At 39.7% G+C, this 13,697-nt stretch overlaps 1 protein-coding gene across 7 annotated transcripts in view; it reads left to right on the forward strand.

Annotated features, from left to right (window-relative positions):
* The window catches only part of PASD1 (PAS domain containing repressor 1), a 201,666-nt gene that overhangs the window by 133,331 nt on the left and 54,638 nt on the right, over positions 1-13,697 (forward strand). For all 7 annotated transcript variants that reach the window (XM_053201824.1, XM_015086633.3, XM_053201825.1 and 4 more), the window contains 2 exons: positions 780-868; positions 3,939-4,028. In XM_053201824.1, coding sequence (XP_053057799.1) covers positions 780-868; positions 3,939-4,028 — 179 coding nt within the window. The remainder of the gene's footprint in view (positions 1-779; positions 869-3,938; positions 4,029-13,697) is intronic.

Below are 13,697 nucleotides of genomic sequence, written 5' to 3' on the forward strand. Positions count from 1 at the left end.
TACTCTCTAAGAAAACAAACTCTGCTATCAGAATTATCCTTCTCAGGAGATTTAACATTTTTAATAAGGGTAAAAGTTGTATTCCATGGGTCTCTAAGTTATTTGTGAGGAGAAGAAACTAACAGTTAATTGACATGCATTAAAATAACTGGAGATTGGAGATTTGTGTTAGGGAAATCCCTGAGTTAGTGAAGTTAGTAGAGTAGATAGGATTGCGGGGGTGAAGGGAGCAGCTGTTGATGGCAAAAGCTCTGAGTGAGCACAGCAGCAGAAGAAATAGGGCTCACTGGGAAAACCAGAGAACCTTGAAGAGTGAAGAAGGATAGATGGGAGATAGAACATTGTTAACAGCTTCGAAGAGATATGAGATAGGGCTTAAAGATTTTCTAGTTAGGTGCTTGGATCTACCTAGAGCCCTTGACACAGCCTGTACCTTATCTTTCATATTAAAATTACCAGGTTTTGGTAGAATGCAGAAGACTTGAAGAAGTCAACAAAAGGAAAGAACTGGAGGTTGAAAATCATAAAATCTTTGGAGAAGTGTGTACAAGTGGAAATTGAGTTGGATGATCTTCAAGGCCTTTTTCAATTCCAAACACTTCTCTGTTTCTGATCATTTATAAGCAATTAGTTAGTCTACATCAGCTCCTTCATTAGCACTCAGCATTTTCTCATGAGAGTCTTTTCTATAAAATTAATTATAACTTTGAAAAATCTAATACCCATATCTAATCATTTTAATGTGACAGTTTTCTATCCTTCTTTGTTTTCCTAAAAAGGCAAAGTCAATCCGGAAACCTCCAGAGACATATCTAATTGGATTCCATCATTTCAGAGCTATGAAGACTTCAAGTGTAAGACACTACAAGTAAGAGGGCATTCTTTCTTGGATTATTTTATATGTAGAATACATGCAATAGAAGATAAAAAATAGTGTTTTTCACAGTGTGGCTTGGAGACCATACATATCAGAATTACCTAGGAAGCTTGGTGAAAACACAGATTCTTGCGACCCACCTTGAACTGTCTGAATCAGAGTCTCAATCCTGGTAGAGCCAGGAGCCTGCATTTCTAACAGGCTCTACAGATGCTTCTTTGCTAACTGAGTTTTGAGAACCACTCATCTTGAGTGACAACAAACACAAACAAGTCTTTGCATGGGTTAGTGGCAAATTAAGTAATATCTGGTAGACCCTTCAACATAGATTGTTAGCCTCTATAAAACAGGCCTTCAAGTCTTATTTTTTTTCTATCAAGGACATGAGGTGTTTATGGTTTCTATCTCCAAGGAAACTGGTTAGTTTTACTAAATTCAAAGGCCACAACTAAAACCTGAATTACCATGGACTTTTTCTTTTCTTTTTTTTAATGTTTATTTATTTATTTATTTTGAAAGAGAAAAAGAGTGAATATGAGCTGGGGAGGGGCAGAGAGAGGGAGAGAGAGAATCCCAAGCAGGCTCTGGCTGTCAGTGCAGATCCTGATGCAGGGTCCCATGAACCACAAAATCACAATCTGAACCTAAATCAAGAGTCTGCCGCTAAACTGACCTAGCCATCCAGGTGTCCCAGACCATGGTCTTTTGAGTCAGACAGATAAGGGTATGAATTATGCCTTTGTCATTTATTTGCTGTGTGTCCTTGAGAAAGTTATTATCTCTGATCCTTGATTTCTTCCTCTATATAATGGGTATTGAAAAATTGCCTTCACTGAGTTGTGAGAATAAAGTGGACATACTGTAAAATATCTAGCACACTTCCTCACTCCCTTCTCTGTGTCATTCAGTTTCCCATATTTTCCATCCCCATGTCTTTCTGTGTTGCAGTCTGAGTCATTTCTTTAGCTCTGTTTTCTTTCCAGCTATGTTCTAGCATACTATTTAACTGTACATTGTATTTTTATTTTTGATAATAATATAATTTCTAGACATTTGTTTACTTTTTATGTCTGCCTGGTCAGTTTTGAGTCTCTTGTTCTTTCATCATATTTACCCTTTATTATTTATTTAAGCAATTTAAGCAAACTTCTTTTATATTCTATCTTCAGTAATTTTGGTATCTGCTGTTTTTTATTTTGATTCTGCATTTTGTTATTTATTCTGCCCATTGTTCATGTTTTATTTCTTCTTGTGTTTTCAATATCTTATTATGAGCCCATGTCATTTGGAACTTTATCCACATGAATTCTTTGAGCCCTGGTTGTAAATTGCTTAAAGTTTATTTATTTATTTTTGAGAGAGAGAGAGAACCCACTCAAATGAGTGGGGGAGGGGGAGAGAGAGAGGGAGAGAGAGAAAATCACAAGCAGGTTCTACACAGTCAGTGTGGAGCCTGATGTGGGGCTCAAGCTCATGAACTCATGAATTCAGGAACCTTGATATCATGACCTGAGCTGAAATTAAGAGTCAGCCACCTAACTGACTGAGCCACCCAGGTGCCTCAAGCCCTGTTTTTAAAATGATTTCTCTAGAAATGATTTCAGTTTCTTTTTACTAGATGTCTAGAGTGAGAAACACTTTATTTATTTAAACAATTTTTTAAAGTTTGTTTTATTTATTTTTGAGAGAAAGAGAGAGCATGAGCAAACATGAGCGGGGGAGGGGCAGAGAGAGGGAGAGAGAGAATCCCAAGCAGGCTCTACGCTGTCAGCGCAGAGCCTGATGCAGGGGTGGGCCCAATCTCACAGTCTGCAAAATCACGACCTGAACTGAGATTAAGACTCAGATGCTCCAGGGGCGCCTGGGCGGCGCAGTCGGTTAAGCGTCCGACTTCAGCTCAGGTCACGATCTCACAGTCCGTGAGTTCGAGCCCCACGTCGGGCTCTGGGCTGATGGCTCAGAGCCTGGAGCCTGTTTCCGATTCTGTGTCTCCCTCTCTCTCTGCCCCTCCCCCGTTCATGCTCTGTCTCTCTCTGTCCCAAAAATAAATAAACGTTGAAAAAAAAAAAAAGAGTCAGATGCTCCAGAGTTGGCCACCCAGGTGCCCCAAGACCACTTTAAACTAAATAATGGGCCTGGGGTCTGGAAAGTTACACAGGTAGTTTGTGAATTCCAGCTCCAAATCTGTGTGAGTGAGAGCTTCTGTTTAGTGATTCTCAGATGAGACTAGTTTTCTTTTCCTTCTCTAGCCAGAGCTGAGCCTGAGGCAGACATGTGCATCCACTCTCTCCCTTTGCTGGATAAGATCTATTTTGTCTGCTGAGAGTGTTACCCTTTGGGAAGCCTGGTTTTATGCAGAAGTCTCTGATTTCACTTCCCACCTTGTGTATGCCTGGTTTTGCTTTCTCTCTCCCAATCTCTATGCCATCAGTGTTATGCAGATATTTACAAGGCAAATTCAAGCTCCAATATCCCCTTACCTGTTAATTCTCATGTTATAGTAATTTCTGATACCAGATTGTTTCCTTTACTTTACAATAAGCTTGGTTTTGTTTTGAAATATACGTTTTTATATACTTTATTCATAATTTTAGGGGTTCTCGACCAGGAGGCACTTGTCTGGATATCAAATCCATTATATAGCAGGAAAGTGATGGTAATCTCCATATGTATAAGTAGGTGACTAACCACAAATAAAAATGCCCTGCAAAATATTCTTAGCATTTTTGAAATTAATTTTGAATAAATGTGAAACAACCTATACATGGAAATGAATCTTCCTAGCTTGTGTTGGAGAGCTTTGTGTTAATTGAGTATACATTAAAATTTGTTTGTCTAAGTGACACATCATTTGATAAACATCTCATGCTTAAGGTTAAGTAGATTCTGTGTAGGAGGCAGAATAATGGAATTTTAATTAAGTCTGTGCCTGCTTTATTGATATTTAAGGCCCACAATACATTTTCAGTGTGCTATTATAATTATTTATGCATTTAGAAATAAAGCTATCATTTTATTATTGTTCCACTATTTAATTACATTATTATTCTCTCTTCATTAGTCATTAGATGGCTTTATGATAATACTGAGCCTAGATGGAGTGATAATTTATGTCGGTGGAAGCATCACTTGTCTCCTTGGCCATTTACCAGTAAGTTTTTCCAGTTTTGGGGAAGGATCATTCTGGTTTATTGTTTAGGGGTTCATTATTTGTTTTCAGGAGCATATAACTCATCAGAGAAGATGTTCTCTCAATTTTGTCAAAATGTGCACTTGTTTTATTGTCATGTTGATTGGTTTCAGTTTTAAATCTATAAAAACAAATTGTGATATGAGGTAATGAAATAGTGTGTGTGTATGTGTGTTTTGTAAAGGGCCCCGAAGGCAATCTCCAAAGAAGAATGTGCTTTTTAAAATGGAAGTCTCCTCAAAATCAGTCGGTAACCCCCAAGGTGACTACTTTGTGAAGCAGCCCTCACCGGGATGGAGGTGTTTGATTTTGTACATTTCCTTAGCGTCCACTACATACTAATTAAACAGAGAATGTCATGATTTGTTTATGCTGGCTCATGGTATCCATTTCCAGATCTGATTTGCTTTTTGTTTCTTTATATTAAAGAACAAATTATGATCTAATTTAGAAAAAAATATAGATATGATGGCATAGTTTAGCAGTATTGTAAGTATTGCTGGAGACATTTACATAGGAGTTGTAGTCAGGATCTGTGCTGTCCCAAAAGGTCACTCATTCCTGAGCTCTTTGGTATTATTATGCCCCTCTTCATGAAAGCTTTCTCTATCTTCATAAGATCATTGACTTAGAATATGTGATTACCTAGAATTTTTCTGGATCTTCAGGTTGAGCATCTAAAAAATATACCACTCAAATATGAAAGTACTACATACCTTCCTGTTCCACTAATGCATGTGTATGGAGTGAGGATAGGTAGAATACATCCACCTCCACTCTTGAAATCTCTGTCGTTTGGCTAGTTGTGTGAATCTTATTTGGATTGTTGCTTTCATTGTATATTCCTCATTCTACACAGTTGAGTAAAGAACTTGACACACCCTGGCCCTGAGATCTATAGCACTCAAGTTTGGAACATATAAATTAATAGAAGTCATGTTACATTATTCTTTAATTAAGTTAAAAGTGGATTTGAAGCTTATTCCACTAGTTATGCTAGTCCAGCCAACATGTTGCAAGGCCCGGTTGGAAGCTTAGAGAACTTTTCTACTCTTTTATCTTTATTTGAAGATACTATGATCAATATCTTTTCTTCTCATTCTGTTTTATTTCTTTTAAAGAACAGTTCACATTTCCAAATTCAGCTTATATGTGTAGGATGCCAAAACAGCTGAATAAAATACAAATATTAGAGATTTTCATTGAATTAGACTTTAGAGCACTTATATCATGGAAGAAGAATGGTCTTATTAAATCTATATTAAAAGTAAGATTGTATGAGTATGATCCATGACAGATTAAGTTTTGTTACAGTGAAGACTAGAAATCTTCCCAAAGTCTTATATTAGATAGTACTTAAACCAAATTGGTCATTGTGAAAGGAAAGGTGAACTTTTCTTATTGTGAGGATTTTGCACAGTGAATGTCTTTGTCATGCTATCCTTGTTTCTTTTTTCTTTTATGTTTTTTTTCTTTTTTTTTCAATATATGAAATTTATTGTCAAATTTGTTTCCATACAACACCCAGTGCTCATCCCAAAAGGTGCCCTCCTCAATACCCATCACCCACCCTCCCCTCCCTCCCACCCCCCATCAACCCTCAGTTTGTTCTCAGTTTTTAACAGTCTCCTATGCTTTGGCTCTCTCCCACTCTAACCTCTTTTTTTTTTTTCCTTCCCCTCCCCCATGGGTTTCTGTTAAGTTTCTCAGGATCCACATAAGAGTGAAACCATATGGTATCTGTCTTTCTCTGTATGGCTTATTTCACTTAGCATCACACTCTCCAGTTCCATCCACGTTGCTACAAAAGGCCATATTTCATTCTTTCTCATTGCCATGTAGTATTCCATTGTGTATATAAACCACAATTTCTTTATATATTCATCAGTTCATGGACATTTAGGCTCTTTCCATAATTTGGCTATTGTTGAGAGTGCTGCTATAAACATTGGGGTACAAGTGCCCTTATGCATCAGTACTCCTGTATCCCTTGGGTAAATTCCTAGCAGTGCTATTGCTGGGTCATAGGGTAGGTCTATTTTTAATTTTCTGAGGAACCTCCACACTGCTTTCCAGAGTGGCTGCACCAATTTGCATTCCCACCAACAGTGCAAGAGGGTTCCCGTTTCTCCACATCCTCTCCAGCATCTACAGTCTCCTGATTTGTTCATTTTGGCCACTCTGACTGGCGTGAGGTGATATCTGAGTGTGGTTTTGATTTGTATTTCCCTGATAAGGAGCGACGTTGAACATCTTTTCATGTGCCTGTTGGCCATCCGGATGTCTTCTTTAGAGAAGTGTCTATTCATGTTTTCTGCCCATTTCTTCACTGGGTTATTTGCTTTTCAGGTGTGGAGTTTGGTGAGCTCTTTATAGATTTTGGATACTAGCCCTTTGTCTGATATGTCATTTGCAAATATCTTTTCCCATTCCGTTGGTTGCCTTTTAGTTTTGTTGGTGGTTTCCTTTGCTGTGCAGAAGCTTTTTATCTTCATAAGGTCCCAGTAATTCATTTTTGCTTTTAATTCCCTTGCCTTTGGGGATGTGTCGAGTAAGAGATTGCTACGGCTGAGGTCAGAGAGGTGTTTTCCTGCTTTCTCCTCTAGGGTTTTGATGGTTTCCTGTCTCACATTCAGGTCCTTTCTCCATTTTCAGTTTATTTTTGTGAATGGTGTGAGAAAGTGGTCTAGTTTCAACCTTCTGCATGTTGCTGTCCTGTTCTCCCAGCACCATTTGTTAAAGAGACGGTCTTTTTTCCACTGGATGTTCTTTCCTGCTTTGTCAAAGATGAGTTGGCCATACGTTTGTGGGTCTAGTTCTGGGGTTTCTATTCTATTCCATTGGTCTATGTGTCTGTTTTTGTGCCAATACCATGCTGTCTTGATGATGACAGCTTTGTAGTAGAGGCTAAAGTCTGGGATTGTGATGCCTCCTGCTTTGGTCTTCTTCTTCAAAATGACTTTGGCTATTCGGGGCCTTTTGTGGTTCCATATGAATTTTAGGATGGCTTGTTCTAGTTTCGAGAAGAATGCTGGTGCAATTTTGATTGGGATTGCATTGAATGTGTAGATAGCTTTGGGTAGTATTGACATTTTGACAATATTTATTCTTCCAATCCATGAGCAGGGAATGCTTTTCCATTTCTTTGTATCTTCTTCAATTTCCTTCATAAGCTTTCTATAGTTTTCAGCATACAGATCTTTTACATCTTTGTTTAGATTTATTCCTAGGTATTTTATGCTTCTTGGTGCAATTGTGAATGGGATCAGCTTCTTTATTTGTCTTTCTGTTGCTTCATTATTAGTGTATAAGAATGCAACTGATTTCTGTGCATTGATTCTGTATCCTGCAACTTTGCTAAATTCATGTATCAGTTCTAGCAGACTTTTGGTGGAGTCTATCGGATTTTCCATGTATAATATCATGTCATCTGCAAAAAGCGAAAGCTTGACTTCATCTTTGCCAATTTTGATGCCTTTCATTTCCTTTTGTTGTCTTATTGCGATGCTAGAACTTCCAACACTATATTAAACAACAGCGGTGAGAGTGGGCATCCCTGTCGTGTTCCTGATCTCAGGGAAAAAGCTCTCAGTTTTTCCCATTAAGGATGATGTTAGCTGTGGGCTTTTCATAAATGGCTTTTATGATGTTTAAGTATGTTCCTTCTATCCCGACTTTCTCAAGGGTTTTTATTAAGAAAGGGTGCTGGATTTTGTCAAAGGCCTTTTCTGCATCGATTGACAGGATCATATGGTTCTTATCTTTTCTTTTATTAATGTGATGTATCACGTTGATTGATTTGCGAATGTTGAACCAGCCCTGCATCCCAGGAATGAATCCCACTTGATCATGGTGAATAATTCTTTTTATATGCTGTTGAATTTGATTTGCTAGTATCTTATTGAGAATTTTTGCATCCATCCTCATCAGGGATATTGGCCTGTAGTTCTCTTGTTTTAGTGGGTCTCTGTCTGGTTTAGGAATCAAAGTAATACTGGCTTCATAGAATGAGTCTGGAAGTTTTCCTTCCCTTTTTATTTCTTGGAATAGCTTGAGAAGGATAGGTATTATCTCTGCTTTACACGTCTGGTAGAACTCCCCTGGGAAGCCATCTGGTCCTGGACTCTTATTTGTTGGGAGATTTTTGATGACTGATTCAATTTCTTCGCTGGTTATGAGTCTGTTCAAGCTTTCTATTTCCTCCTGATTGAGTTTTGGAAGACTGTGGGTGTTTAGGAATTTGTCCATTTCTTCCAGGTTGTCCAATTTGTTGGCATATAATTTTTCATAGTATTCCCTGATAATTGTTTGTATCTCTGAGGGATTGGTTGTAATAATCCCATTTTCATTCATGATTTTATCTATTTGGGTCATCTCACTTTTCTTTTTGAGAAGCCTGGCTAGAGGTTTGTCAATTTTGTTTATTTTTTCAAAAAACCAACTCTTGGTTTCGTGGATCTGCTCTACAGTTTTTTTAGATTCTATATTGTTTATTTCTGCTCTGATCTTTATTATATTTCTCTTCTTCTGCTGGGTTTAGGCTGCGTTTGCTGTTCTGCTTGTATTTCCTTTAGGTGTGCTGTTAGATTTTGTATTTGGGATTTTTCTTGTTTCTTGAGATAGGCCTGGATTGCAATGTATTTTCCTCTCAGGACTGCCTTCGCTGCATCCCAAAGCATTTGGATTGTTGTATTTTCATTTTCGTTTGTTTCCATATATTTTTAAATTTCTTCTCTAATTGCCTGGTTGACCCACTCATTCTTTAGTAGGGTTTTCTTTAACCTCCATGCTTTTGGAGGTTTTCCAGACTTTTTCCTGTGGTTGATTTCAAGCTTCATAGCATTGTGGTCTGAAAGTATGCATGGTATAATTTCAATTCTTGTGAACTTATGAAGGGCTGTTTTGTGACCCAGTATATGATCTATCTTGGAGAATGTTCCATGTGCACTCGAGAAGAAAGTGTATTCTGTTGCTTTGGGATGCAGAGTTCTAAATATATCTGTCAAGTCCATCTGATCCACTGCATCATTCAGGGCCCTTGTTTCTTTATTGACCGTGTGTCTAGATGATCTATCCATTTCTGTAAGTGGAGTGTTAAAGTCCCCTGCAATTACCACCTTCTTATCAATAAGGTTGCTTATGTTTATGAGTAACTGTTTTATATATTTGGGGGCTCGGGTATTTGGCGCATAGACATTTATAATTGTTAGCTCTTCCTGATGGATAGACTCTGTAATTATTATATAATGCCCTTCTTCATCTCTTGTTACAGCCTTTAATTTAAAGTCTAGTTTGTCTGATATAAGTATGGCTACTCCAGCTTTCTTTTGGCTTCCAGTAGCATGATAAATAGTTCTCCATCCCCTCACTCTCAATCTAAAGGTGTCCTCAGATCTAAAATGAGTCTCTTGTAGACAGCAAATAGATAGGTCTTATTTTTTTATCCATTCTGATACCCTATGTCTTTTGGTTGGTGCATTTAGTCCATTTACATTCAGTGTTATTATAGAAAGATACGGGTTTAGAGTCATTGTGATGTCTGTATGTTTTATGTTTGTAGTGATGTCTCTGGTACTTTGTCTCACAGGATCCCCCTTAGGATCTCTTGTAGGGCTGGTTTAGTGGTGACAAATTCCTTCAGTTTTTGTTTGTTTGGAAAGACCTTTATCTCTCCTTCTATTCTAAATGACAGACTTGCTGGATAAAGGATTCTCAACTGCATATTTTTTCTGTTTAGCACACTGAAGATCTCGTGCCAATTCTTTCTAGCCTGCCAAGTTTCAAAAGAGAGATCAGTCAAGAGTCTTACAGGTCTCCCTTTATATGTGAGGGCACGTTTATCCCTTGCTGCTTTCAGAATTTTCTCTTTATCCTTGTATTTTGCCAGTTTCACTATGATATGTCGTGCAGAAGATCGATTCAAGTTACGTCTGAAGGGAGTTCTCTGTGCCTCTTGGATTTCAATGCCTTTTTCCTTCCCCAGTTCAGGGAAGTTCTCAGCTATGATTTCTTCAAGTACCCCTTCAGCACCTTTCCCTCTCTCTTCCTCCTCTGGGATACCAATTATGCGTATATTATTTCTTTTTAGTGTATCACTTAGTTCTCTAATTTTCCCCTCATACTCCTGGATTTTTTTATCTCTCTTTTTCTCAGCTTCCTCTTTTTCCATAACTTTATCTTCTAGTTCACCTATTCTATCCTCTGCCTCTTCAATCCGAGCCGTCGTGGTTTCCATTTTGTTTTGCATTTCTTTTAAAGCGTTTTTCAGCTCCTCGTGACTGTTCCTTAGTCCCTTGATCTCTGTAGCAAGAGATTCTCTGCTGTCCTCTATACTGTTTTCAAGCCCAGCGATTAATTTTATGACTATTATTCTAAATTCACTTTCTGTTATATTATTTAAATACTTTTTGATCAGTTCATTGGCTGTTGTTATTTCCTGGAGATTCTTCTGAGGGGACTTCTTCCGTTTGGTCATTTTGGATAGTCCCTGGCGTGGTGCGGACCTGCAGGGCACTTCCCCTGTGCTGTGGTGTATAACTGGAGTTGGTGGGCGGGGCCGCAGTCCGACCTGATGTCTGCCCCCAGCCCACTGCTGGGGCCACAGTCAGACTGGTGTGTGCCTTCTCTTCCCCTCTCCTAGGGGCGGGATTCACTGTGGGGTGGGGTGGCATGGCCCGTCTGGGCTACTGCACACTGCCAGGCTTGTGGTTCTGGGGATCTGGCATATTAGCTGGGGTGGGTAGGCAAGGTGCACGGGGGGCAGGAGGGGCAGGCTTAGCTCGCTTCTCCTTAGGTGATCCACTTCAGGAGGGGCCCTGTGGCAGCGGGAGGGAGTCAGATCCGCTGCTGGAAGTTTGGCTCCGCAAAAGCACAGAGTTGGGTGTTTGCGCGGACCAGCAAGTTCCCTGGCAGGAACTGGTTCTCTTTGGGATTTTGGCTGGGGGATGGGGGGGGGGGAGATGGCACTGGCGAGCACCTTTGTTCCCCACTAAACATCTCTGTCGTCCGGGGGCTCAGCAGCTCTCCCTCCCTTTGTCCTCCAGCCTTCCCGCTTTCGGAGCAGAGCTGTTAACTTATGACCTCCCAGACGCTAAGTCGCACTTGCTGTCGGAACTCAGTCCGTCAGGCCCCTCCGCTTTTGCAAGCCCGACTCGGGGGCTCTGCTTGGCCGGCGGGCCGCCCCTCCGTCCCGGCTCCCTCCCGCCAGTCCGTGGAGCGCGCACCGCCTCGCCGCCCTTCCTACCCTCTTCCGTGGGCCTCTCGTCTGCGCTTGGCTCCGGCGACTCTGTTCTGCTAATCCTCTAGCGGTTTTCTGGGTTATTTAGGCAGGTGTAGGTGGAATCTAAGTGATCAGCAGGATGCGCGGTGAGCCCAGCGTCCTCCTACGCCGCCATCTTCCCTCTAAAAGCTATCCTTGTTTCTTTATGTAGTTTGGTTCAAACTTTTCACTCTCAAGAGAATATTTCAACTTTAAGCATTTTAGGTAACATGCACACACACAGACTTACCCTAAGGTAGAGGTATCTGGGACATGGGGTTGAGTGACTAATCTTAAGCCATTGATTTGAATACCAGAGATGGGTATACTTAAAAATAAAGCTATTAATATTAGATCTGTACATAAACATGAAATGAGAATGGAGTTTTATAATCTCGTTAAAAAGGACTTATACCTGAGGCATAAGTTCACACTTTTCTTCATTAAATCCTAACTCTTCTTAATTTGTAACAACATGAAATTTTTCCCAGGCTTTGATTAAAAATTTCATTTTTATAAGTCACCCATCTTATATTAATGTAGAGACAAAACCATTTCTAAAGGATCTTCCTGGCTCCAGGAAGCTACAATTTCATTAAATATCAAGACACCTCTGTCTCTTGGGCAACTGTAAACTGCTAGCATGGTGGATGGAAAGAACTTGTTCTCTGAAATCAGACAATCTGAAGATTAAAATTTAGCTCTATCACTTAATAACTACATGAGCTTTAGTTTCTCATCTGTGAATGTGGAAAAAATATTCCTTGAGGTGGGTTTTTGCAAATGTGGGGTTAGTGAAGACCTGCCTTATCAGGGGACATTTGAACAGAGACCTGAATGGAATGAGTATGTGAGTCATGCAGATAACTGGAGCAAATATGTTCCAGGCAGAATCAAAAGCAAGTGACAAGGCACTAAGACAAGAATGTGCTTGGTATGGAAAAGGCACAATAGAGAGGCTGTTGTGACTGGAGTGCTGTGATCAAAAGGAAAAGTACTAGGAGGTGATGAGGTCAGAGCAGTAGCAGAGGTCTACCCTGTTTCAGGCCATTGTAATGACTTTGTCTTTTCCTCCGAGATGGGAGAAAGCCATTGTGGGGGTTGGAGCAGATGAAGGAAATTATGAGCTTTTTTTTGGGAGGGGGTCACTCTGGCTCCTGTGTTAAAAAAAATAGGCTATGGGTCATTTATTTTGTTTCTTAAATCTCGCATATGAGCAAAGGGAAAATAAAAGAGAAGCAAAGCAAGAAACAGACTTTTTAAAAAATATTTATTTAGTTTTGAGAGAGAGACAGAGAGTGAGCAGGGGAGGGGCAGAGAGAGAGAGAGAGAGAGACAGACAGAATCTGAAGCAGGCTCCACGCTCTGAGCTGTCAGCACAGAACCCGATGCGGGTCTCGAATGCACAAACTGTGAGATCATGACCTGAGCCAAAGTCAGAAGCTTAACCGACTGAGCCACCCAGGTGCCCCAAGAAACAGACTCTTAACTCTAGAGAACACACTAGAGAGGAGGGAGGAAGTAGGTGATGGGGATTAAGGAGTGTACTTGTTGAGATGAGGACTGGGTGATGTATGGAAGTGTTGGATCACTATATTGTACACCTGAAACTAAAATCACACTGTATGTTAAGTATACTGCAACTAAAAAAAAGAATAAGCTATGGAGGCAGACATGAAAGTAGGGAGTCCACTTGGAAAGCTATTGCATTAATCCAGGCTATTAGATAGTGATGAATTGCAGTAAGGTGGATGTGGAAGCCATCGGTGTTTTGTAGGTAAAATAAGTTTTGCTGATGGATTGGATGGGGGTGTGACAAATAGATATGAGGAGTCCAAGATATGATGTTGTAACACATACCATTGTGACCGAAATGAGGTCTACTATCATCATCATGGTATTAAATTTATATCGGAAATCTGCCATTGTATTTTCCCACTCATTTATTTCCTTGATAGTTTTTCCTTTGGAAAAACTTGCAGTCACTTGTAGTAGTAACTTGTACTTCCTAGCAGCCTGCTTTCCTACTCACCCTACTTCATCACTACCCCCCCAAAAAAATTAAAACTGGGAATTTACATGTAGTTGTTCTCTTTTACAATTCTTAAAGAAATTGTAAACACATTTCCTCTGGAAAGAGTTTCTCAGCATTGAATTATTAAGAAACTTTAGCAGGTTTTGAATATAGGTATATGGTTAGTTCATGATAATTGTGATGAATTTTCCTCTCTTCTCCCTGTGAAGCTTACAGCATAGTAGAGAATTACTCGTGATGAGTCTTGTCTGATTCAAAATGCAGTCTGAATTTCATGCAGAGGCTCTTATACTTCCCTGTGCCCTATATAGTTGAACAGTTTTCTAATGCATGTTTA

Source organism: Acinonyx jubatus, chromosome X, assembly GCF_027475565.1.
Source record: "Acinonyx jubatus isolate Ajub_Pintada_27869175 chromosome X, VMU_Ajub_asm_v1.0, whole genome shotgun sequence".
Lineage (NCBI taxonomy): Eukaryota > Metazoa > Chordata > Mammalia > Carnivora > Felidae > Acinonyx > Acinonyx jubatus.